This window comes from Lingula anatina, chromosome 6 (assembly GCF_051362555.1).
Source record: "Lingula anatina isolate TDL-2025a chromosome 6, LinAna3.0, whole genome shotgun sequence".
NCBI lineage: Eukaryota > Metazoa > Brachiopoda > Lingulata > Lingulida > Lingulidae > Lingula > Lingula anatina.
This window is the reverse complement of record NC_141772.1, coordinates 21,482,042-21,509,197: the sequence shown is the minus strand read 5'-3', so window position 1 is coordinate 21,509,197 and position 27,156 is coordinate 21,482,042. Positions and strand designations below refer to the sequence as shown.

The 27,156-nt window shown below is 36.7% G+C and overlaps 1 protein-coding gene across 2 annotated transcripts; it reads left to right on the top strand.

Annotated features, from left to right (window-relative positions):
- The first annotated feature begins 22 nt into the window (after positions 1-22).
- LOC106176359 (NFX1-type zinc finger-containing protein 1-like) lies at positions 23-27,123 on the top strand. Of its 2 annotated transcripts, XM_087015214.1 has the most exons (10): positions 23-1,215; positions 4,112-4,243; positions 11,870-11,995; positions 12,507-12,632; positions 13,401-13,526; positions 18,051-23,942; positions 24,141-24,493; positions 24,759-25,040; positions 25,572-25,781; positions 26,068-27,123. In XM_087015214.1, exons 2-10 carry the CDS (start codon positions 4,125-4,127, stop codon positions 26,070-26,072), a joined length of 7,239 nt encoding a protein of 2,412 aa, XP_086871340.1. In that variant the 5' UTR covers positions 23-1,215; positions 4,112-4,124; the 3' UTR covers positions 26,073-27,123. The 2 variants fall into 2 exon arrangements, with proteins under 2 accessions (XP_086871340.1, XP_086871341.1); XM_087015215.1 differs by lacking the exon at positions 12,507-12,632.
- The last annotated feature ends 33 nt before the right edge of the window (positions 27,124-27,156 follow it).

The following is a 27,156-nucleotide window of genomic DNA, read 5'->3' as shown; positions in this document are numbered from 1 at the left end:
CCCCCCCCCCCCCCCCCTCCACCTCTCCTGACCCAAGCTCACTTATTAAGGACAAGATTCTGGCAAACGTATTCTTCTTTACAATTTAACTAATGGAAGTTGTGAAGTTAATTGTTGGCAATAGAGATAAGGCTGCCAAAGCAATGTACCAAACTACAAATACTGTCTTGTAACTCGGTAGGCCTACTCTTCACTAGCGATCAGCTGAGGGATGACGTAAATTCTAAAATCTCGCTCGGCAATGTAGAAAAGTGCACTGAATTAGTCAGAGACATATCTTATGATTTCTTTTGAAAAGTCAACGTGTGATCCTGGTGTAGATATAAATTAGGTGGTCCCCTTTTCAGGTTAAAAAGGCATCTTTATCTGAACAGATTTCTTATCGTATCGATTGTAGACGGTACGTATGACGCGTGGTGTAACCCGGATATGACAAGGTCGGGTATGTGCTATTTATTAATGCAAATGTATACAAAACGAAGACAAATAAATTTGTTTAACTATGACTTCACAAGAATTTGCACTGTCTTGGATAGTTTGGTTTGCCCCTCCACCTAAAAAGAAACAACGGGCCTTCCCATTTGGCGTAAAATGACCATTTTAACGACGTCCATTTTTGGTCAGATTTTTAAAAATACCCTCAATATGCAAATTTTAATGAAAAAAATTAACATTTTTTATCGTTTTAAAGAAGGGTAATTAGAAAATGAGGACCGGGTTTAGGGGGCTTTAAAGCTCAGATTATGAGAAAATTAGAGCTAAGTTAAAATAATACCAAATTAAATCAGGATGAGAGTGAAAAAAGTGATTTTAAATTTAACCAAACACAAAAAATATAGTTTAACCCTCCGGACTTTTGGAAGTATTGGTTGCGGAAGATGACACATATTCCTAAATGGCATGGTTACCTTCGGTTTCAGTTATTTAGAGAGCGTAAGTGGCCCAATCCTGTAAAACGGATGTATTTTACGGAGGGCGTCTCTTACAGAATAGTGCTCTTTGTGCTGTATTTACCAACTCTTTGTTAGAACTGCCACGCAGAAAGCTAGACGTTTATTGCAGAGGGAAGAAATATTCCATAATATCGCACGTGGAAGGGGGGAAAACTGACACAGTGGGATATGGATGAAAGCTACTCGTACCAGCCAGACTACGAAAGCGAAAGTTAACCAGGAAATGCCGTTGACTCGATAGGCTGTTTCTCACGTCTTTCACGTAAGTCTCTCTCTCTCTATCTCTCTCTCAGGTTAAAATAGTAGAATACACAGGACATGATAAGTATTGTAGTAGGATGCAGAGGTAGGATAATAGGATATATTCAGGGAAAAGCTTTTCTCTTTCACTTTCTCACACAGACAGACGCATATAGCATTTTCTCAGCCTACTGCCCCTAGTTAAGTTATATAATAATGGAAACTCCCGGACTTCAAATTCCCATATTAGGGACCATTCCCACAGATATTTGGATAGATCTATCTCCCTGAATTGCTGTTAACTTGACTGGCTTAAATGTCTGTCACGCCTAGTAAAACTGTTCTACTTGTACCAGCCAGACTACGAAAGTGAAAGTTAACCAGGAAATGCTGTTGACTGGATAGGCTGTATCTCACAGCTTTCACGTAATTAAGTCTCTCTCTCTCTCTCTCTCTCTCTCTCAGGTTAAAATAGTAGAATACATAGGACATGATGAGTATTGTTGCTAGATGCAGAGGTAGGTGAATAGGATTTTCAGGGGGAAGCTTTTCTCTTTCACTTTCTCACACAGACAGACGCATATAGCATTTTCTCAGCCTACTGCCCCTAGTTAAGTTATATAATAATGGAAACTCCCGGACTTCAAATTCCCATATTAGGGACCATTCCCACAGATATTTGGATAGATCTATCGCCCTGAATTGCTGTTAACTTGACTGGCTTAAATGTCTGTCACGCCTAGTAAAACTGTTCTACTTGTACCAGCCAGACTACGAAAGTGAAAGTTAACCAGGAAATGCTGTTGACTGGATAGGCTGTATCTCACAGCTTTCACGTAATTAAGTCTCTCTCTCTCTCTCTCTCTCTCTCTCAGGTTAAAATAGTAGAATACATAGGACATGATTAGTATTGTTGCTAGATGCAGAGGTAGGTGAATAGGATTTTCAGGGGGAAGCTTTTCTCTTTCACTTTCTCACACAGACAGACGCATATAGCATTTTCTCAGCCTAGTTTGGTTATATAATAATGGAAACTCCCGTACTTCAAATTCACATATTAGGGACCATTCCCACAGATATTTGGATCGCTCTATCTCCCTGGGGAGTCTCACTAAATTGCTGTTAACTTGTCCAGCTTAAATGTCTGTCACGCCTAGTAAAGCTGTTAGGGGGTAATTATCTTTACCACCTAGCAGGGGGTAATTATCCTTACCCCCTAGCTTATTCAGTAGGCATGACAGACATTTAAGCCGGTTAGTTGATAGCAATTAAGTGAGACTCCCCAGTGAGTTAGATAGATCCAGATGGATCTATCTAGTCATGGGAACCCAGTCTTTTGTTAATGGAAACATTAAGTATAATTTAATTAAGATAATAACCGCATGCAATCCAGATCGATTATGTCAACTGAAATCCATCCACTGATCATGAAATGCAATGCAATTTGAATACTAATTTACTCTTTCTTTTAATTATACATGTATATATATATATATGTGTGTGTATTTGTGCACGTGTTTGTTTGCACGCGGGCAGTGGATGCAAACTAGTGCACGTCCCTGTAATTCTATATTATAAGATAAGATGATATAAGAGTTTATTTAACTGCCTGTTAGTACTATGTCACTGATTAGTGAAAACTCTATATTGTTACTCAGATGTATGTGCTTACCACCCATGGTTTCAGAGTAGATTCTTAGGCGTACACATTTTTTCATTTTTAAGTTATCGGACAATTTAAGTGTTTCAGTTATGTACTAATAAGGCAATTTGGATATGAGGAAGCCTTCATCTGGGGTCATTATCACAAATTGTTGTTTCAGGGAAAAATATCTTATCCATCCCAAGAAGTATATAAGATTTATTAGCTCAAGATCAGGAATCTAGGCTACACACACACACACACACACACACACACACACACACACAGCACTTTGAATCTAGATTAACACATATCAGGGGCAGATCCAGAGATATTTTCTGAAAGTCTTCCAAATGATCTTTGTTGATCCATCCTCCATTTTTGACCATCTTCTGACAGAAAAATTAGATATCCGGCAATGTAAACTTGAAACTCGATCTGGCCATCTTCCAGAAGACCCTGAAGACGTCCTAAATCTGCCCCTGCAAATAATCATAAAATTAAGGGCTGTTTTATTGTCACATATGAGCAATTTTAAAACTATCTTGATTACTGTCAAAGGGACTTGGTAGGGACTTGCTAAGATAACATGCCTGAGTAGTTAAGCAAACGATTACAAGCCATGTAATCATCCTTGAGATTTCAGAACAGGGTCACAGTGCAGAGATTATAGCCATCTATTTAACCAGAGACATATCCGTTATTATCTAGTGAAAAAATCAATCTGTGGCCCTGGTAACTCATAATGTGTGAATGCATGCCATGGGGTTAATGATAAACATGATACAAGACTGGTTTTGGTTTTACGGTGCCCATTGCACTATTAGCTGTATGGTGCCCCGATACCTGGCCAGGTAACTTGTGGCAAGCAGTCTTAAAACAAATAAAAATTTCACTGACACTCATTTACTCCTCATATCATATTATTCCTCTTTTGTTCTTTTCTCTCTGTTGTCCAAATACCAGTATCACTATATAATTTCGGTTTTATACTGGTTTATTTTATTTCCCAGCTATCTCATTAAAGACAGAAAGAATTCTCAAATTTTTCTTGGACACATTGCTTAAAACACTGATTTTGGATATGGAACCAGTATATAGATATTAATTATTTATTATCAAGCTGTTGTATTACAATAGAAAAGAAATTTGTACTGATTACTTTAAGTATTAATGTTGAATATGGAACCAGCATCTAGAGAAACAGTGAACATTGCAATGCTAATTTATTTGCTGTCAACATGTAACCAAAGTACATTATTATATTACACAATAGATATGCATTGAAGATGGCAGAAAATGAGGCAAAAGAAGAAATGCAGAGTCCACAACATGAACCACTAAAGCAGAGGCATAATGAGAAGAAAGATAAATGTGACACAGAAAGCCTGCTCAAAGCCGAGGAAGGGTAGGTGTAAACATGACATGTGTACTGTTAACTTTATATTTGTTCTGTAGCACACTGAATATTTTGGTATTTTTACAAACTTATGATATCTGCTGAAGTCTACCTGGACACCTGAAGTAACTCTAACACAAGAGAACAATAACTAACCACTGCACTACCTGTGCAGCTCTTTTTTATAGTACCAGTTATGCAAATGACCCAATGCTACAAGTCCAATAAATATGATTGGCTAGTTTACCACTACATAACCACTGCAATGCAACACTTAACCATAATTGTTTGAGATGTTATCACATAGCCATTATGTAAGTTCTACAGTTCCTTTCCCACTGCCATCAATATATTATTTTCTTAATTTTTGCTCAGCCCTTTTCCCTTTCATTTATGTTTTCATATACAGATGTCATCATGCATTTTCCTCTGTGAAAACCTTAAAGGGAAAACATCCCTGCATACGATACCTAAAATTACAAAAAATGGAAGTTTCTTTTAAATTTGATAACCAGCCTGATTGAATTTTTAGCCATCATCTGCGTCTGTCGTCACCGTCGTCGCCGTCGCCGTGCACTTTTACCGATAACACGATAAGTGGAAAACCATTTTACCTTTTGACTTGAAACTTGCAGAACTGATGAATATGCATAATACGCAGGTCAAGTTCGAAAATCAGCATGATTGGGTCACTTTTAGGGAATTTATGCTGTTTTTTCACTTTTTTCAGCATATATGCAGCACCGATAACACGATAAGTGGAAAACCATTTTACCTTTTGACTTGAAACTTTCAGAACTGATGAATATTCATAATAAGCAGGTCAAGTTCGAAAATCAGCATGATCGGGTTACTTTTAGGGAATTTATGCTGTTTTTTCACTTTTTTCAGCATGTATGCAGCACCGATAACACGATAAGTGGAAAACCATTTTACCTTTTGACTTGAAACTTACAGAACTGATGAATATTCATAATACGCAGGTCAAGTTCGAAAATCAGCATGATCGGGTCACTTTTAGGGAATTTATGCTGTTTTTTCACTTTTTTCAGCATGTATGCAGCACCGATAACACGATAAGTGGAAAACCATTTTACCTTTTGACTTGAAACTTACAGAACTGATGAATATTCATAATACGCAGGTCAAGTTAGAAAATCAGCATGATCGGGTCACTTTTAGGTAATTTATGCTGTTTTTTCACTATTTTCAATATAAATGCAACACTGATAACACAATATAAGAAAAACGGATTGGCCAATTGTAATTATAGTCAAAGGAGTGGTCAATCTTACTAAAACGCAGGTTGAGTTCGAAAATAAGCATAATCGGGCCATTACTTAAGAAGTTATACTGTTTTTTCACATTTCCTCAGATTCAATTATTAGGCATGTTAACAGTCTCATTATTTAACTAATAAGATGCCTAAAAGTGTTTGTTTGATATTTCCTGCATCTTTACAACATTGTTAGTTGATTGTGTAAAAAACATGGTAAACTTGTTATCATGTATTGTGTAATAAAGTGTCAAAAATGGAAATAAACTCATATCATTGCAGTTTGTCAGATTCAATCATCCACTATGTTCAGAATCTCAGAATGGAGGAAATTGGACATTTAACACTGTTCTATTGATACTTTTCCCATCTCATCAATTTTCTTAGTTGGACATATAAAAATGGCAGTAAAATGTTTATTTTGCTTTATGTTAAAAAAGTGTTAAAAATGGAAATAAACCCATTTCAGAACAGTGCTGTCTTGTTTACATTTTGGCATTATCAAGGCGTGACTTTGAAGTTCCATAGGCCTGAAGACCTTTGCTAGTCACATTTTCTGAATATCTGTGATACAAATATTTTATAATTAAAAATTGATGGTCATTAAGCTGTTAAACATTATGTAATATTGCATCAAAATTTGAAGAAACCCCCATTTTGGGCACTGCTTCCATGATGACCATTTAAGGAAAATCATGTCACTTACTGTTTTCAAACTTACAGGATAGAAACATGGGACTAAAATACAGCTTCAGTAGGCAATGCAGTCTGTTTGGTTTTTTTTTTTTTTTTTTTTTTTTTTTGGGCAGTTAAACAGTTTTTTGTGAAAATTTAATTTTTCACATATTGGCATTTTCAAGGTGTGACTTTAAAGTTCCATGATCTTGAAGACTTTTGCTTGTCACATTTTCTGAATGTCCATGTTACTAATATTTTATTAATAACATTTGATTGTCATTATGCTGTTAAACATTATGTAATGTTGCATCAAAATTTGAAGAAACCCCTATTTTGGGCACTGCTCCTATGATGACCATTTAAGGGAAATCATGTCACTTACTGTTCTCAAACTTACAGGAAAGAAACATGGGTCTAACATACAGCTTCAATAGGCAACGCAGTCTGTTTGGTAAATTTTTCTGGCAATTTAACAGTTTTTTGTGAAAATTTAATTTTTATGTACAGACACAGATGTGTCTGTACATATTGCCATCACCTGCGTCTGTCGTCGCCGTCGCCGATGCCGTTGCCGTGCACTTTCCTTGTAAACACGATAAGTGGAAGGCAGTTTTACTTTTTGGCTTTATATTTACAGAGCTGATGAATATTCATAAAACGCAGGTCAAGTTCAAAAATCAGCATGATCGGGCCATTATTGTAGAAGTTATGCTGTTTTTTCACTTTTCAGGATATATGCAACCTTGTAAACACATTTTAAGGAAAACCGTAAGGCCTGTTGTCATGACACTCACAGGAATAATTAATCTTACTGAAACGCAGGTCAAGTGCGAAAATCAGCATGATCGGGCTACTATTTTAGTAGTTATGCGGTTTTTTCATTGTTCAGCATATATGCAACACTGTAAACACAATATAAGAAAAACAGTAAGCCCAATTGTCATTAAACTCACAGGAATGGTCAGTCTTACTAGAACGCAGGTTGAGTTCGAAAATCAGCATAATCGGGGCATTATTTTAGAAGTTATGCTGTTTTTTCACATTTCCTCAGATTTCCTCAGATTTAATTCTTAGGCATGTTAATAGCCTTATTATTTAAGAAATAAGATACGTAAAAGTGTTTGTTTGACATTTCCTGCATCTTTACAACATTGTTAGTTGATTATGTAAAAATGATGGTAAACTTGTTATCGTGTATTGTGTAATAAAGTGTCAAAAATGGAAATAAACTCATATCATTGCAGTTTGTCAGATTCAATCATTCACTATGTTCAGAATCTCAGAATGGAAGAAATTGGACATTTAACACTGTTCTATTGATATTTTTCACATCTCATCAATTTTCTTAGTTGATCTTATAAAAATGGCAGTAACCTATTAATTTTGTTTTATGTTAAAAAAGTGTTAAAAATGGAAATAAACCCATTTCAGAACAGTGCAGTCTTGTTTACATTTTGGCATTGTGAAGGTGTGACTTTGAAGTTCCATCGGCCTAAAAACCTTTGTTAGTCACGTTTACTATTTGTCCATGATACTAATATTTTATTATTAAAAATTGATGATAATTATGCTGTTAAACATTATGTAATATTGCATCAAAATTTGAAAAAAACCTATTTTGGGCACTGCTCCCATGATGACCATTTAAAAAAAAACCATGTCACTTACTGTTCTCAAACAGTACAGTTAATATGTACAGATGTGTCTGTCCATTTTGCCATCACCTGTGTCTGTCGTCGTCGTCGTCGTTGCCATCACTGTCGCTGTCGCTGGCACCATGCACTTTCATTGTAAACACGATAAGTGGAAGGCAGTTTTACTTTTTGGCTGTATATTTACAGAGCTGATGAATATTCATAAAATGCAGGTCAAGTTCGAAAATCGGCATGATCGGGCCACTATTTTAGTAGTTATGCTTTTTTTTCACTTTTCAGCATATATGCAACACTGTAAACACAATATAAGAAAAACAGATAGGCCAAGTGTCATTAAACTCACAGGAGTGGTCATTCCTGCTAAAACGCAGGTTGAGTTCAAAAATCAGCATAATCGGGCCATTATTTTTAAGAAATGCAGTTTTTTCACATTTCCTCAGATTTAATTCTTAGGCATGTAAACAGTTTCATTATTGAACTTATAAGATACGTAAAAGTGTTTGTTTGGCATTTCCTGCAATTTTACAACATTATTAGTTGATTATGTAAAAATGATGGTAAACTTGTTATCATGTATTGTGTAATAAAGTTTCAAAAATGGAAATAAACTCATATCATTGCAGTTTGTCAGATTCAATCATTCACTATGTTCAGAATCTCAGAATGGAAGAGATTGGACATTTAACACTGCTCTGTTGATATTTTTCCCATCTCATCAATTTTCTTAGTTTATCATATAAAAACAGCAGAAAACTGATAATTTTGTTTTATGTTAAAAATTGTTAAAAATGGGAAAAAAAAAAAACATTTCAGAACAGTGCTGTCTTGTTTACATTTTGGCATTTTCAAGTTGTGACTTTGAGGTTCCATGGGCCTGAAGACCTTTGCTAGTCACATTTTCTGAATATCCATAATACTAATATTTTATTATTAAAGTTGATGGTCATTATGCTGTTAAACATTATGTAATATTGCATCAAAATTTGAAAAAAAAACTATTTTGGGCACTGCTCCCATGATGACCATTTAAGAAAAACCATGTCATTTACTGTTCTCAAACTTACAGGAAAGAAACATGGGACTAAAATACAGCTTCAGTAGGAAATACAGTCAGTCTGGTAATTCTTGCTGCCAGTTAAACAGTTATTTTGTGAAAATTTAATTTTTCACATATTGGCATTTTCAAGGTGTGACTTTGAAGTTCCACAGGCTTGAAGACCCATGCTAGTCACATTTTCTGAAAATCCATGATATGTATATTTTATTATTAAAATTGAGTTATTATGCTGTTAACCATTATGTAATATTGCATCAGAATAGAAGAAAACACAATTTTGGGTGCTGCTGCCATGATGACATTATGGGAAAACCATGTTACTTATGATTGCCAAACTTTCAAAAAAGAAATACAGGACTAAAATGCAGTCTGAGTTGGAAAAGCAGTCTAAGGAACTTCTTTTTCTGGAAGTTATACATTTTCAAAGTGTAAACTTGTCACATATTTTAATTACATCTGTTGAGGATAATTAAAATTTGATGTTGAATGTGCAGTTTAACATAATGTATTTTTGCATCAGAATTGACAGTAGCCTATTTTGTGCATAGTTATTTCCTGTTTTTTGTCTGTACATTTGACAGCTTTGCTGCCTTGTTTTTCTTGAAGTTCTGCATTTTTATGTCTGTACATATTGCCATCACCTGCGTCTGTCGTCGCCGATGGCGATGGCGATGCCGATGCCGGCGCCGTGCACTTTCCTTGTAAACACGATAAGTGGAGGGCCGTTTTACTTTTTGGCTTTATATTTACAGAGCTGATGAATATTCATAAAACGCAGGTCAAGTTCGAAAATCAGCATGATCGGGCCATAATTGTAGAAGTTATGCTGTTTTTTCACTTTTCAGCATATTTTTCACATTTCCTCAGATTCAATTCTTAGGCATGTTAACAGTCTCATTATTAAACTAATAAGATACGTAAAAGTGTTTGTTTGACATTTCCTGCATCTTTACAGCATTGTTAGTTGATTTTGTAAAAATGATGGTAAACTTGTTATCCTGTATTGTGTAATAAAGTTTCAAAAATGGAAATAAACTCATATCATTGCAGTTTGTCAGATTCAATCATTCACTATGTTCAGAATCTCAGAATGGAAGAAATTGGACATTTAACACTGCTCTGTTGATATTTTTCCCATCTCATCAATTGTCTTAGTTGATCATATAAAAATGGCAGTAAACTGTTAATTTTGTTTTATGTTAAAAATTGTTAAAAATGAAAAAAAAAACATTTCAGAACAGTGCTGTCTTGTTTACATTTTGTCATTTTCAAGTTGTGACTTAGAAGTTCCATGGGCCTGAAGACCTTTGCTAGTCACATTTTCTGAATAACCATGATACTAATATTTTATTATTAAAAATTGATGGTCATCATGCTGTTAAACATTATGTAATATTGCATCAAAATTTGAAAAAAAACTATTTTGGGCACTACTCCCATGATGACCATTTAAGAAAAACCATGTCACTTACTGTTCTCAAACAGTACAGTAAATATATATAGATGTGTCTGTACATATTGCCATCACCTGCGTCTGTCGTCGCCGTCGTCGCCGTGCACTTTCCTTGTAAACACGATAAGTGGAAGGCAGTTTTACTTTTTGGCTTTATATTTACAGAGCTGATGAATATTCATAAAATGCAGGTCAAGTTCGAAAATCAGCATGATCAGGCCATTATTGTAGAAGTTATGCTGTTTTTTCACTTTTCAGCATATATGCAACACTGTAAACACAATATAAGAAAAACAGATAGGCCAATTGTCATTAAACTCACAGGAGTGGTCAATCCTGCTAAAACGCAGGTTAAGTTCAAAAATCAGCTTAATCGGGCCACTATTTTAGAAGTTATGCTGTTTTTTACATTTCCTTAGATTCAATTCTTAGGCATGTTAACAGTTTCATTATTTAATTAATAAGATATGTAAAAGTGTTTTTTTGACATTTCCTGCATCTTTACAACATTGTTAGTTGATTTTGTAAAAATGATGTTAAACTTGTTATTGTGTAATAAAGTTTCAAAAATGGAAATAAACTCATATCATTGCAGTTTGTCAGATTGAATCATTCACTATGTTCAGAATCTCAGAATGGAAGAAATTGGACATTTAACACTATTCTATTGATATTTTTCCCATCTCATCAATTTTCTTAGTTGATCATATAAAAATGGCAGTAAACTGTTAATTTTGTTTTATGTTAAAAGTTGTTAAAAATGGAAATAAACCCATTTCAGAACAGTGCTGTCTTGTTCACTTATTTGCATCTTTATTTTCTGTTTTTTTGTCTGTACATTTGACAGCTTTGCTGCCTTGTTTCACATATTAGCATTTATATTGTGCATTTGACTTTGATATCCCACTGACCTGTGTGAAGCCCTACTGAATGTTTGTGCCAATTTTTAAATGAACTTATTACACATTATACTTGATTCAAAATTGTTGGTGATTATATATATATATATATATACAGTTAAGCATAATGTAAATATTGCATCTAATTTGACCAAAACACTGCTTTAGGCGCACTCCCAATTGTAAAACCAAGACCTGAAAAACATGTTATTTAAAAATTGGTAGCAGGCATGCAGTTAAGCGTACAGTAATTTTTGCTTCAAAATTGACCTAATCCTATTCTGTGCAAAAGATTTCCATTATTTTCTGTTCATGTCTGTATATTTCACAGCTTTGCTGCCTTATTGTCTGCAGCAGCTTAATGTCCCTCAACTGTGCTGTCTAAACATGAGCTTTGTCTGCTTATAAATACATAATTACCATCCTCACACACTATATTGATTTATTTATTGTCTCGCTGTTATCTTGAAAAATTGGGGGGGAGGGGGGAACCTGCTGAGATTGCTTGAAATACTGATTTTGGTTATGGAACCAGCATTTAGTGACAAGAGTGAACTTCTAAATTCTAGTTTATTTGCTGTCAGCATGTTACTAAAATACATTATACTATACACTAGCCATACATTGGAGATGACAGAAAAAAAGGCAGAAGAAGAGACAAAGAGTCAACAATATCATCCCCAAAAAGAAAGGGATGATGAGAAGAAAAATAACACAGATGGCAAGTTCAAACCCAAGGAAGGGTAAGTGTTAACAAAACTTGTATATTGTTTATGTTTGCTTTTTCTCTCTGCCATCAATATGTACATCTTTTTCTTTAAAGTGCGATAACCAGCCTGATTGAATTTTTTTCTTGATTTTTTGTATTTTTTCACATATTAGCATTTATATGGGTAGGGTAGGTCAAAAATGGGTCAACTTAGAAGTGATTAGTTTTTGGTGGTGATCTGGATCAACAATCAATCAAAAATCAAAAATCAATCATCAACATGACATAAAAGGTAATGGACCAATTTTGATGAAATTTTCAGGGTAGATCAGATATGGGTCAATTTAGAAGTAGTTAGTTTTTGGTGGTGATCCGGATCAGTTATCAATACAAATAAAAGGTTGATGCCTTGGTGGAGGTCTGCACTCTCGGAGTGCTTTTCTTATTTTGGTTATGGAACCAGCATCTAGTGACAACAGTGAACTTCTAAATTCTAGTTTATTTGCTGTCAGCATGTAACCAAAATACATTATATTATACACTAGCGATGCATTGAAGATAACAGAAAAAAAGGCAAAAGAAGAGACAAAGAGTCAACAACATCATCCTCCAAAACAAAGGCATATTGAGAAGAAAAATAGCACAGATGGCAAGCTCAAAACCAAGGAGAGGTAATTGTTAACAAAAATTGTTTATTGTTTATGTTAATTTGCTTTTTCTGTTTGCCATAAATATATCATATTCTTATAAGTGCGATAACCAGCTTCATTGGATTTTTTTTCATTAATCTTTGTATTTTTTCACATATTAGCATTTAATAATATATTGTGTATGTGACTTTGATATCCCATTGACATACATGGAGCCCTATGTTTGTGTCAATTTTAAAACGAACTTATTACACATTGTACTTGATTCAAAACTGGTGGTGGTTATGCAGTTAAGCACAATGGTGATACATGTATTGCATCATATTTGACCTAAACACTGCATAAAGCACACTGCCAATTGTAAATTAAACCAAGACTTGAAAAACGTGTTACATTTAAAAATTGGAAGTAGGCATGTAGTTAAGCATACTGAAATTAAATTTTGCTTCAAATTTGACAAAAAAACTATTCTGTACAAGATTTCTGTTATTTTCTGTTCATGTCTGTACATTTGACAGCTGTGCTGACTCTCTTGCAGTATGATGTCCCTCAACTGTGGTGCCCTAAACATGAGCTTTGTCTGCTTATAAGTACATAATTACCATCCTCACACACTATATTGATTTCTTTATTGTCTTGCTGTTAACTTGAAAAATGGAAAAAACTGCCCAGGTTGTTTGAAATACTGATTTTGGTTATGGAACCAGCATCTAGTGACAACAGTGAACTTCTAAATTCTAGTTCATTTGCTGTCAGCATGTTACTAAAATACATTATCTTATACACTAGCCATACATTGAAGATGACAGAAAAAAAGGCCAAAGAAGAGACAAAGAGTCAACAACATCATCCTACAAAACGAAGCCATAATGAGAAGAAAAATAACACAGATGGCAAGCTCAAAACCAAGGCAGGGTAAGTGTTAACAAAACTTGTGTATAGTTTATGTGTGCCTTTTCTCTCTGCCATCCAAATATCATTTTTTCAATTTTAGTTAAGTCCTCTTTCCTTTAATACATAATGAGAAGAAAATTAACACTTCTCTGATACTTTTCTTTCTTAATCACTGTTAAAGGGATTATAACTCTTCGTATGAGATCTATATTTTACAATAAAAACATTGTGAACAACTCATAGACATTAATATATTCTGTTGTGCCACAAAAATGGCAGTTATAGCTATTATTCAGATATCTGAGCTTGTCTTTAGACCACGTGACCTCCATTGATGGCTATGCTCTGTTATAATCTCTTAATTAAAAGATTATTACAAAAACAGCAAACTTTTTAGAAAAAGAAAAAACAGAGACTAACTTTGAATGGGAAAATGGATTCATTAACCATTGATTAGTATGGGAAAATTGTTAACGCCTGACCAGGAATTTTTTTTTTTTTTTTTTTTGCCAAAATGAAGAGTTATTATTCCTTTAAGGGAAAATTGTGTTGCTTAATAATAATTAATGCTCACAATAACAAGATTATGAAGAGTAATAATATAATAATGATATATTTATTTCAAGTCTAAAATCCATAAAATGTTCAATAGACTGTACAACATAAAATACAAAGAAGTTTATAGATAAAAATGGTTAAGATATATATTATATAAATAAGAGCTAAACCAAATTGTAATAAACAGTAATTAAAAGTAAAAAATACAAGGTTTCTTTAAAATTATAAAATTTAAAATTCATGAATAAAATGTCTTAAAAATATGAGTTTTCAATTCCTTTTTAAAAGATTCTTGAGGTTCTATTTGTCTAATAAAAATTGGCAACTTATTCCACTCTACTGGTGCAGCTACACAAAATGATATGTCACCATATGATTTTAACCTTGATTTTGGAACTTTCAGTAAAAGTTTGTCACCAGACCTCAGGGATCTTTTTGGGCTATAATGTTTGACTAGATCAGTTATATATGGTGGAGCTAGATTATAAAAAGCAGCATGTGTAAAAACTAAAACCTTAAATAAAATTCTGGCCCTAACTGGTAACCAGTGCAGCTGCTTTAAAATTGGAGTGATATGGCAATCCCTAGGCTGTAGCATTAAAAGCCGTGCTGAGATATTCTGGATGTGTTGTAATCTTTTGATCTTATCGTCTGGACATCCATATAATACAGAATTGCAGTAGTCCAGCCTGGAAGTTACCATGGGTGTATAACAGTAGCAGCAGATGATTGATTCAGATATTTCTTTATGGTGCCAATATTCCGAATGTTGAATAAACAAGACCTTGTGATGTTGGAGATCTGTTTGTCCATTGAAAGTGTAGAATCAAAGTATACTCCTAAATTTTTTACATGGGGGGAGAAAAATGCCATACTAGCTCCAATTTTAAGTTGCAAGTTGTGAGCAAGGCCCTTGTTGTGGGGTTGAGTAATGACTAAAAATTCTGTTTTTCCATCATTTATCTTCAATTTGTTTGAAATGAACCAACCTCTGAGATCTGATATACAATCAACAATGGTATTCACAGACAATGCTGGATCATGGATGTTACAAGATGTGTACAACTGAGTATCATCTGCATAAAAGTGGTAACCTATCTTATGATAACGCAGAATTTCTCCAAGGGGTAACGTGTAAACACAAAACTTTAGAGGGCCAAGAACGCTCCCCTGAGGAACACCAAATAAAAGCTGTGAGAGTTCAGAAAGCACGCCATTTATATTAACTTGATGCATTCTCCCAACAAGATAGGATCGTAAAAGATCCAAGGCCTTATCTCTAACTCCTACACTCTGCTCTAGAAATGTTAATAAAATATTATGGTCTACTGTATCAAAGGCAGCAGACAAATCTAACAGTACCAATAACATAATCATTTAACAAATCATTTTTAATTCTCAAAAGTGCAGATTCTGTGCTATGATTAAATTTATAGACTGACTGCATTTCTTCAACAAGATTGTTTGCTTCTAAATGCTTAAATAGTCTAACTGCTATAACCCTCTCTACTACCTTAGATAAAAATGACAAATTGGAAATCGGACGATAGTTTACCAAAAGATCTGTGTCAAGGTTGTCCTTTTTGAGTAGTGGGTGAATTATTACAGATTTAAACTTTTTTGGAAAAACACCCACAGTGAAACATTTGTTGATAATTTCCACAATCAAATTTATTACAGCCGGAAGAATCTAAACTAATAATGATGATGGGATCGGGTCTAACATGCATGATGTCTCTCTGGAACTGTTTATTATCTTTGTTACTTCGCAAGTGGTTGTTGGTTCAAACATAGTGATGAGTGACTGCGGTTCTTGTAAAAGTTCTGACAAAGGTGGATGCGATGGTGTAGTCACAGTCTTTTCTAATTCAGAAAGTTCAGCGTTGATATTACTGACTTTAGACACAAAAAAGTCACTCATGTTATTTGCAAGAACTTTCACTGAATCTGTTTTGGGGTACTTAGAGCAATTGGTTTTTCCCAGAAAAGTGTTGACAGTTCTAAATAAAGCCTTGGTATCACCATTACATTCTTGTATCATGTCAGAATAATATGTTTCTTTAGCTTCACAGATTAATTTGTTTACATGGCAACATGCTTCTTTATAGATCTGATGATGGACAGTTAATTTACTACTTCGCCACTTCCTCTCCGCCTTCCTTCTGTCTCGCTTTGCCTCCAGAATGTGATCATTCATCCAAGGTTGCAGATCTTTCTTAACAAATGTTTTAGTTTTGACAGGTGCAAGGTTGTCAAGTGCAGTTGTTAATGTCCTGTCATACAGAAGCAGACATTCCTCAGGACTCAAATTATCAAAACTTAAATCACCCAGTTGTGATGTAACCTGTCATTGTAATTCATTCACATCAATGCCCTTGATTTTTCTGAACGAGACTTTCTCCTTACTGGGGTCCAGTCTGTCACATCTAAGGGTGGTGTTGGTAACATGATGGTCAGAAAGTAAATGCCCTACCTCACATGATGTTACAAGTGAATCACTTTCCCTAGCCAATACCATTTCAAGCGTATGGCCAAGAACATGGGTGGGATCTAACACGTACTGTGTAAGTCCAAATGAATCAATTAATGAAGCAAACTGCTTGGTTTCAGAAATGTGTTGATCATCCCAGTGTATATTCAAGTCACCGATGATAAGAAGTTTCCCTCGAAGAGGTGCTAGGTACTCAAGGAGATCAGAAAAAACACTGAGGAATAACATTTTTCTCAAATTATTGGTTTTAGATGGCGGTATTCTGTATACTGTAATGATACTCAATGTCACTGATATAGCGGTAACTAAAACCTCATTGTACTCAAAAGACAATGGATCAATCCTTTTTGGCTGTTGGGTTACTGTGAAACTGTCCTGTGAAAGAAAAGCAACTCCACCCCCTCTTCGAATCGTGCGGGATATATGAATACACTGGTAACCGGTTGGGGTAATATCGGCTTGCATATAATGTTGAAGATTGGGTGTTATCCAGGTTTCCACTAAGGAAACTAAATCAGTATTATCATCCTTCACCAAGTCGCGTATGATAGAGCCCTTATTCATCACTGATCTACAGTTCATAAGTGCCAACTTGACTGTGGGTACCTGTACAGATTTTTCAGTTATCACATACGTACTTTAAGTTATGAAAGTTTACACCACTTTGATAATCATCGTTCCCATTTCTTAAGCAAATGAGTAAGGTACACCTCATATGCTTAAGCCAGCCTGATTGGATTTTTTTCTGTAAGTCCTTTTTTTTTTTCTCCCACATATAAGCATTTTTATTGTGCATGTGGACTTGATATCCCATAGAGATGAAGCCCTAATATATGCCTAAGTTGAAAATTTTCAATGATCGTGTCACCTAGAGTAAGTGTTGGTGAACGTGCAAGTTATGGCATCAAATTTAACCAAAACCCTGTTGAGCTCATGGCCAATTTTAGCTCCAAGATGATGAAAACCTGTCTTAATACTAGTTTATATGTTGTCAGCATGTTACCAAAGTTCATTATATTACACACTTGATATATGTCGAAGATGGCAAAAAATAAGGGCAAAAAAGTTGCAGAATCAACTACATGATCCACAAAAGCAAACCAAACAAAGGCATAGTTGGATGAAAGGTAGATATATGTATGATATAGATAGCATGTGCAAAAAAGGAAGGGTAAATGTCAATAAAACTTTTTGTACTGTAAACCCTCATTTGTTCATGTCTCTATTTTAAGTATTACAGGTTTTGCTTTACATGTGTATGTGTTTAGGTGTGTGAGAAAGAGCATTGGAGACAATAGAAAAAGTATACTGTCAGACAGAGAGAGGTGGGGAGGAAAAGGTGTGGGGGAATATGAAAAAAATACTACCAGAAAAAGAGCTTAGGGAAGGTAAATTGGACAGATTTTTCATGCTGAGGTATATCAGTGAGGAAAACAATATGATTCAGATATTGAATTTGGGCTCAAAAGATGTAAGTAGGCTTACTTTTCTTTCAGGTTGGCCGAACCTACTGATAAACATGAACGAAAAGCTCGTTCCATGATGACGAAAAGGGCACAGGGCAAAGTCCAGAACATGGATTACAAGAAGTTGGAAGAATTGCTCCAAAGGAATCGGGGTGATGCTCTTCTGTACTTAGCATCACCTGAAAACAATTTTTGTGCGCTTCTTGTGTCTGAAAAGGTGAAAGGTGATCTTCTCCATCTTCTCTTGTCTGTGTTGGTTTATGTAGGCCAGGCAGATCACTTGCGAATGCATCTGATTAAAGTGCTTAACATAACCAATGAATCACCATTGCTTTCATCAGTCGGCCCGGTTCAGAGTTGTATTATCAAGATGGCTTTTGTTCAAAACATCCAGGCTGTCGATGTCAAATTTCTTGGCAACGTAATCAAGTTGGTCCAGTTACTTCTGACATATCTGTCTCGATCCAGTTACCTACACGCTAGCTCTCTTTTACCACTAATACAGAAGGTAGTAGATGGCAAGGCAGACAGTGATAATATTGAGTGCCTTAAAGAACCATTACTGCAAGCCACTCAGATGAAAGATGCTGTTGAAAATGACCTAAGACTTGGGTTTCAAGCACAAGATGCAATAAGCACTCCTAAAGATCTCACAACTGTTCCCAATGATTTTCGTGAGTTTAGTATATTTCCAAGTAGAGAAGACCTTATCACCAATGAACAACCTTTCCTGAGGGCCAACATCGTGAAAGGAAAGTACAGTTCCGTGGATCATTATCTTGATGTCCAGTTTAGGCTGCTGCGGGAAGATTTCATAGCACCACTTCGTAATGGCATCAAAGAGTACTTGGTCAATTTGGATCAGGGCCAAGAACATGCCAGGCTGTCAGATGTTAGGGTATACCATAATGTCCACTTTCTAATGCCCAATTGTGCTAAGAATCAAATCACTTATCCGGTCAAGTTTGATGTGTCGAGGCTCTCCAGGGTCAAGTGGGATTATAGTAAACGACTGATATTTGGCTCCATGGTATGTTTGTCAAAGGACAGGTTTGAAACTGTAATTTTTGCAACAGTTGCTGATAGAGACCCAGAGAAGCTTCAGGAAGGTATTATTGACCTCCACTGTGATGAGGCGAGCCTTGCAGTGCTTGCCACAAGCATGCATGAGGTTTTTGTGATGGTTGAGTCTTCTGCCTATTTTGAAGCATACCGTCATGTCTTGAGGGGTCTTCAGGAGTTGAACCAGGAAAAATTACCCCTTCAAAAGTACATTATTGGCTGTGATAGTGCGCCCAGACCACCGAAATACATTTTAGCTTCGGGCCTGCCATTGGACCTCACCTGTCTAATTGACACAGATGTTGTAGGACGAGAAAAGTTTGAAGCAGTTGACATTTTCAAAGAAGATACTTGGCCAAATGCAGAGATGCTGAACTTAGATGAATCACAAAGTGCAGCATTGAAGAGTGCACTAACCAGGGAATTCTCTGTCATTCAAGGTCCACCGGGAACGGGAAAAACTTACATAGGTTTAAAGGTGGCGAGAGCTCTTCTGGCAAATAGACGAATGTGGGCATTTGAACATGTACAAACAGGACAGAGACAGGACAATGGCAATGGCACCCAACACAATCCTTTAAATTTGTTTGAACCGGAAGAGGGGGACCCAAAAGAGAGAGATGTTAACAGACCGATACTGCTCGTATGTTATACCAATCATGCCCTAGACCAGTTTTTAGAAGGCATTGTAAAGTTTCAACCTGACAAAGTTGCAAGAATTGGAGGAAGATGCAGTTCTGAGGATCCAGTTCTTCAGAACTGCCTTCTGTATAATCTTAAAAAAAGTCATTTAATTGACTGGGAAAGAAAGAGGGAAATTGACAGTTTACGTGGGAAGCTTTCATTATTGGAAAACGAAATCCATTATTTTACAAACATTTTTCAGTCCTCTAAAGTTATTGGATATGAACACTTACACAGCTTTATATCTGAATTGCAACTGCAGTCACTGCTGTATGTTGCAGATGATGTTTCAAGGCCATTTGATTATTGGCTTCATGCTGTTGACCTCAAGAAAATTTTACAGCAAGAGATTGAACAAAGGTACCAATTTAAGAATAAAAGTCAGTCTGCTAGCAAAGTTAAAGCAGATATTGATGAAACAAACCCCCAGGCAAGTGATAGTGGTGTGGATGATGGTCACCCGCATTTACCAGGGTCTGAAGAGAAAACAGTCAACCAAAATGAGGGATCTGATGAAGATACAGCAGGTGATGAAACAAACCCAGAAAGTCACAATGATGTGGCAGTTAGGCACAAACCATTTGCAGGGTCCGAAGAGAAAAAAATTGACCACAGTGAGGGATCTGACGTTTCTGAGCCTAGCAACTCAAAAGTAAAATTGTTGGGTGAAGAGAAATGTCCAGATGATGAAACAGCTGCCAGATTTAGGTCACCAGAGACAATGGGGGAAGAGGTAGATACAAGAAGTGACAGTGAAAGTCAACTTGATAAGGCAAATGGTTATATTGCTGTAAAAGGAGAGGCTGAATTATTAACTGAACAACGTGAAATCATAGAAGGAGAATATGATTTTGAATCAAATGAGAAGATATATAACCAGTCCGATGGATTATTAAATGATGCCCAAAATATGGTTGCTGACATGAATATTTTGAAGACCCCACATGAAGCTCAGCATGTAGTAAAACATGAGGGGATAACAAAGGATGCAGAGTTACACACATTTAGGAAACCTTTAAAAATGTCAAAAAAAGGGGAAAAAGAAATGCGAAAGAACATGAAGAAACTTGAACGTGATATTCAGCAGGCTAGCTCTTCTGATGACTACATGACTGAAGATGAGGCAAACAGCATAGAGAACCTTTGGGTTCTCTCCACTGTGGAAAGATGGCGTTTGTATCGTTATTGGAAATGCTTATTTTATAACGACAGTTTTCAGCGCCTTTGGTATCACATCAGAGAACACAATCGTACTCGGCTTGAACTGCAAGAAATGAAGGATGATGAAGATTTCCAGCTGCTTCAAAACATGCTAATATTAGGCATGACTACAACTGGGGCAGCAAGGTATCACCACATCCTCAAAAGACTGCGTCCCCGGATTGTTATTGTAGAAGAAGCAGCAGAAGTGTTAGAGTCCCACATTGTGACGGCACTCAAAGAAGAATGTGAGCACTTGATTCTCATAGGAGATCACCAGCAGCTTCGACCAAACCCTGCTTTTTATGTTCTGGCCAAGAAATTCAACCTAGACATATCCCTCTTTGAAAGAATGGTGCGAAACGGTATGCACTGTGACAGACTGGCCATACAGCACCGCATGCGACCTGAGATATCACGTCTTCTGGTGCCTGAAATATATGACCATCTTCTTGATCATGAGTCTGTTTTCCAGTATGAGAATGTGAGAGGAGTCGAAGAAAACCTTTTCTTTATTGACCACAATTTTGAAGAAGAAACTGACCATGATTCCAAAAGTCACTCCAACAAACATGAAGCGACCTTCCTTGCTGCTCTCTGCCACTATCTCATAAATCAAGGTTACAGTAAATCACAGATCACCATTCTGACCGCATACACGGGCCAACTTTTTGAAATGAAAAACCACTTCCCAAATAAATTTGAAGGGATTCGAGTGACACCTGTGGACAATTTTCAAGGAGAGGAAAATGACATAATTCTTCTCTCCTTAGTCCGCAGCAACAAGCAAGAACGCATTGGTTTTCTTAGCACTTCAAACCGTGTTTGTGTGGCTCTGTCTAGGGCGAGAATGGGCTTCTATTGTATTGGGAATGTTACGCTAATGTCACGGCGAAGTAGCCTCTGGGAAAAACTGGTCAATAAGCTGAAAGAACGGCAACAGGTGGGCACTAAACTGACTTTGTATTGTCAAAACCACCCCAAAACGAAATATCAAGTATCAAAGAAAGAAGATTTCCAGCACATGCCTGATGGTGGGTGCGGATTGCCATGTGAATTTCGCTTGGAGTGCGGCCACGTATGTGCACGTAGCTGTCATCCTTATGATGCAGATCACATGCTGTACAAATGTGAAAAGCCATGTGAAAAACGCTGTGACTTTGGACACAAAACCTGCAAGAGAAAATGCTATCAGATTTGTTTGCCATGCAGTTTTGATGTTACTGTTCGATTGCCAAAATGTGACCACAAAATTAAAACCAAATGTTTCAGAGATCCAGCTGACATAGATTGCCGATTCCCATGCGAACGATATCTTCACTGTGGGCATAAATGCAAAAACTTGTGCTCTGAACCATGTACTATGCATTGTAAAGACCAAGTTTTGAAATATTTGCCATGTGGGCACGAGCGTTTCCTACCTTGCCACCAGGATGAAGCCTTTGCAACATGCCACAAAATTGTAGAAAGACAGCTGCCTTGTAACCACGTGGTAAATATTGCCTGTCATACAGATATATGTACATACAAATGTACAGAATTGATGCAAAAAAGTCTGCCATGTGGGCACGAGATTGCAGCACCATGCTACCAAGACGTAACATGCCACAAAATTGTAGAGAGACTGCTGCCCTGTAACCACGTGGTAAATATTGCCTGTCATACAGATATATGTACATACAAATGTACAGAATTGATGCAAAAAAGTCTGCCATGTGGGCATGAGTTTGAAGCGCCATGCTACCAGGACGTAACAAACACAGAATGCCCACTACGAATTACCGTAAGGCTTCCTTGTGACCACACTCTTGAAATGAAATGCCACGAAAAAAGCGCAGACTTATCTCATCGATGCACAGTCTCTGTAGAAAGATCTTTGCCCTGCGGACACACGGGGAAAATGGCTTGTCATCTAGAAGTGGGACATTACCAATGCAGACAAAAAATGATGCTGACATTCCCAAAGTGCAACCATCAAGTAGAGGTTAAGTGTGCCACTTTAGAAAAAGTCTTGTCGAAGGGATGTCAGTTGCAAGTGGAACGAATGCTCTCTTGTGGCCACCAGGTCAAGGCAAGTTGTGGAATGGCGGAAAAGGAATTAGTTGAAGCTTGTCCTGCTGTCTGTAAAAAAACACGTGCTTGTGGTCACATCTGTGAGGGAACATGTGGTTCTTGCAGACAAGGTACCCGCCACATCCCGTGTTCAAGCCCTTGCTTATATGTGTTTCCTTGCGGACATCCATGCAAGGAGAAGTGCAGTGACGTATGCAAACCTTGCTTCTTAGGTTGCGAACGATCCTGCGCTCACCTGACAAAATGCAGTAAGAAATGCAGTGACTTCTGCAAGCGTTGTCCTCTGCCATGCGACTGGAAGTGCTACCATGTCCAGTGTAAGAGCCTCTGCTCCGAAATCTGTTCAGATCGCTTAATTTGTGATGAGCCTTGCCCGGAAAAACTATGCTGCGGCCACCCTTGTATTGGGATGTGTGGGGAACCATGCCCATTGCTGTGTCGAATATGCAGCAGGAAAAGCAGAGTCTTTGCCGGTTTGCCACCCAGGTCCCGCTTTATCAGAGTCCAACCGTGCAACCACGTCATCGAGGTGACCAAGATGGATGCCCACATGGCTCGCCAAGGAGATGTAGTGACACTAGCCCCAAAACGGTGTCCTGTACCAAGCTGCAGGAAAATAATCCAAATATGCCCTCGATATGGAAGGGAACTGAAGACGTACATTAAAGCCAAGGACGAGGCTTCAGCAATTTTAAGATATGAATATTCTCTTTGTCAGCAGGTCCTTAAATTTACAGAGTTGATGACAAGAATAAAATCGTTGGACTCTCCAATCTGCGCTGAGATATTTGATTTTTACAGCACTTCTGAGATCGAGGGTCAAAAAGTACAAATGGATAAAGAGACCTCCCTGATGTTGCTGACAATGGGCACCATTTTAGATGCAACAGACGCCATCAAAGAGTATGTTCAGACCTTAGTTTATATTAACGCAGATTAACGCAAACAAATAACAAATGTGTGCTTTCAATTAATTGTCTTCGCCATTAAATATATCGATCGCTTATTTAATTCTAATCACAACTGTTTCAGTTTAGAGAAGTTTTACATAAGATGCTCTTACAGTAATACTCCTAATACCTCATTGCTCGTCTGTTTCAGGGTAAACTTGTTAAGGTTTTACCATGACTCTACCAGCCAAGCAAATCTTAACAGTATTTTAGAAAGACTGCGAAGTGCTAAAGGTGACGCCGACCTTTTCATTGTGGTCAATACTCTACAGCATCTTTTCCTTCGTACATTGATCCTATCCTCACGCACACAGATTGATGAGGAAAATGTGGGTCTTGGCACGGCCCAACGTCTCAAGACCCTCAACTGTCCCTGGTCAGAACTTGTGTTGATTTTCAAGAAATTGAAGGGGGTAGGAGACAAACACTCTCATCAAATGAAAGCACTGTTGCATGCGCCTTTTACTTTGCCGGAACGGCGGCATTGGTGGTACTGCCGAAGAGGTATGCTAAAGAAGCTGTGGCATATTTCATGTACAATTTTTAAATGTCCTTTTTTTAAGTTGTTTTTAAATACATATAATTGAATCTTGTAACAATCTACATGTATATCAAATATTTCAGAAACTGTGTTCCTTAATAGGCCTATCCCCTGATTATTTTCTTGTGTCACATATCTTGTCTAAAACATCTGCACACACATTGACGCAATTACTTCACACTTCATTTATAACAGAAATATATTATAAGTTGTTCATCTTAATACCAGGTCACGTGATGAGGACGTCCAGCAAAGAGGCCCCAGCATGTGAGGCCTGCACCCTTGGGGGAGAAACGGACCTTAGTCTTCACCAGGAGGGTCGGACTAATGCAGGCGCCACATATTCTTCAGGCCAACCCCGCCCGCAGGCTCTAGACGGTTTCCGTGGTGGTGGTTTTGCACGTGGTGGAGGAAGAGGTCATGGAGGGCAAGGCCGTGGGGGTCAAGGCCGTGGTGGAGGAAGAGGTCGTGGAGGGCAAGGCTTTGGAGGTCAAGGCCGTGGTGGAGGAAGTACGTTACTGTTCAATTGTTACGTTACCGTTCAATTATTCTTCACCATTTTAATTTTCCTTACACACGAAGTAAGATAGGGTTAGAAATAAGCACTCGCACTCATTTAAAGATAATGTTTTGCTTCCGTTTACTGCTCATTCTTTACCATTGTGCCACAATTTGAATTCTAAGTCTATTGCTACTCAATGCAATAATTTGACCGCAATGCCAGCGAATAGGGGAAGTCAAATTGATGCTACTTCCCTTGAGTTACACTGACTGTAATGCTAGCAATTGGTACACTGCACTTTAACGTGCAATGCTCAACTCGTCATGGCTATTATCTTGGTCTCTTTGTCTGACAAAAAGTCCATTCTTGTTGCCTGTTATTACACTATATACACATGCACAAAACAGTGCAGCACATGTGTACCTACCTATCTGTATACTTACATTGTAAAAAATAATCATACCGCCACGTAAGTCAATCAGTATGGCACCATGGGTCATAACAGAAATAAATTATACGTTTCTTTATCTCAATACCAGGTCTTGTGATGAGAATGTTCAACCAAGAGGACTGGGCCCTTGGAGGAGATAGAAATAACCCAAATCGTCCTCAAGAGGGTCAGACTGATAGAGGTGCTACATATAACTCAGATTACCGCCGTGGTGCTGGTCGGGGTAGCCATTTTGCACGTGGTAGGGGACGAGGTCGTGGAGGTCTAGGTCATCGGGGTAAAGGTCGTGGAAGACGAAGTACGTCGGTGCTCAATCTTTAACACAACCGATCAATCTTTATTATTATTTTTTGCAAGGTTTTAGTTTGCCTAATATTTCAAGTTTTTTCATCATTTGTGGAACTAATTCACTGTACCATATCTGACAGATACACACTGTAGTGAAAGTGAAAAATTTTTATATTTCCAAATGTTCATTGAAGTACGTCTCTTCTTTAAAAGTAACTTTTTTGAAAGACAAGACAAGCTTGTAATATTAATTAAGTAATAAGCAATTATTAAAGGAATAATTTGATTTATTACAGGATAAGAAAGAGTACATTTTACTACTGGCACATCAAAGTGGACTTTTGACAAAAATTGAGGATAAACAGTACCTTTATAAGGCAATTTCCAGACGAAAAAACAGGGATAGCTATGAAGAAGTTTCAAACATGTGCCAGGCGGTGTTTTACACAGTGAGTCCCACTTATATTGGGAGCACGTTTTCAGTAACGATACACTAGCACTATCTTGGGTTTATTAGATCACACTTCTACGCAGTTTAATATTTAAATGCATATATGTCATTATGAATTATTATTACATATTACTTTAATAGGCTTTCTAATTTTAAATTAGTTAATCTTAATTGCAAACAATTGTATTATCGGGAACGTCGTATGAGACATGCATTGAAGTTAAGGAAACATGTTTCACTCATGTTTAGTTATTATTATGGTTATTGTGCATTCTTTTTTCTTTCAATGTTCTGAGTGCACATTTTTTGTAAGAGAATGGATGGGCCATAAAGGCCTCAAGTTGAACAAACTTTCCTTCTTTGAAGACGATTGCGTAAGGCAAAACATTACCAGTTTTTCTGCTTGTGTTTTCATAGGTGCAGTTGGTTGTAGTGATCAATTAATTGTACAAAGCACGCCAAAAATAACAAGTAAGGGGATTAGATTCATGGATAGATGATTATTTTAGAAAAACTTGATCTATTTCATTTGTGCAAAAAAAAAAAATGAAATTGAGAAAATAGTAGAGAAAGGGAGATTGCACATTCTCAAAATTAGCTAATTATTTAACCACATTCATTTATACAGCACGTCCAAAGTAACAAACAGGAGTGAAATGTCATCACTACCATTAAATGTCCGTTTCACTTGAAGCAGAGTATTATATTATATTATATTATATTATATTATGGAAATTAGTAATGATGATCAAATATTTCTTTCTGTAAGTTTACAGAATTTTTTTACGACAATCACATAGTAAACAGGCCTATACCCATAGTTTGTAACACTTAATTAATGAATTATTATATACATGTATAATCTCTACGAAATAAATTGAACATTGGCTGGATGATGTTACTCTGGTGTCTGTTCAATGTTTAAAGCTTTTTA

Coding starts and splice junctions, on each gene's coding strand:
- LOC106176359 (XM_087015214.1), top strand. CDS start 4,125: ATGGCAGAAAATGAGGCAAAAGAAGAAATGCAGAGTCCACAACATGAA. Junction 4,244..11,869: donor CTGCTCAAAGCCGAGGAAGG/GTAGGTGTAAAC, acceptor ACTATACACTAG/CCATACATTGGAGATGACAG. Junction 24,494..24,758: donor TTGGTGGTACTGCCGAAGAG/GTATGCTAAAGA, acceptor TCTTAATACCAG/GTCACGTGATGAGGACGTCC.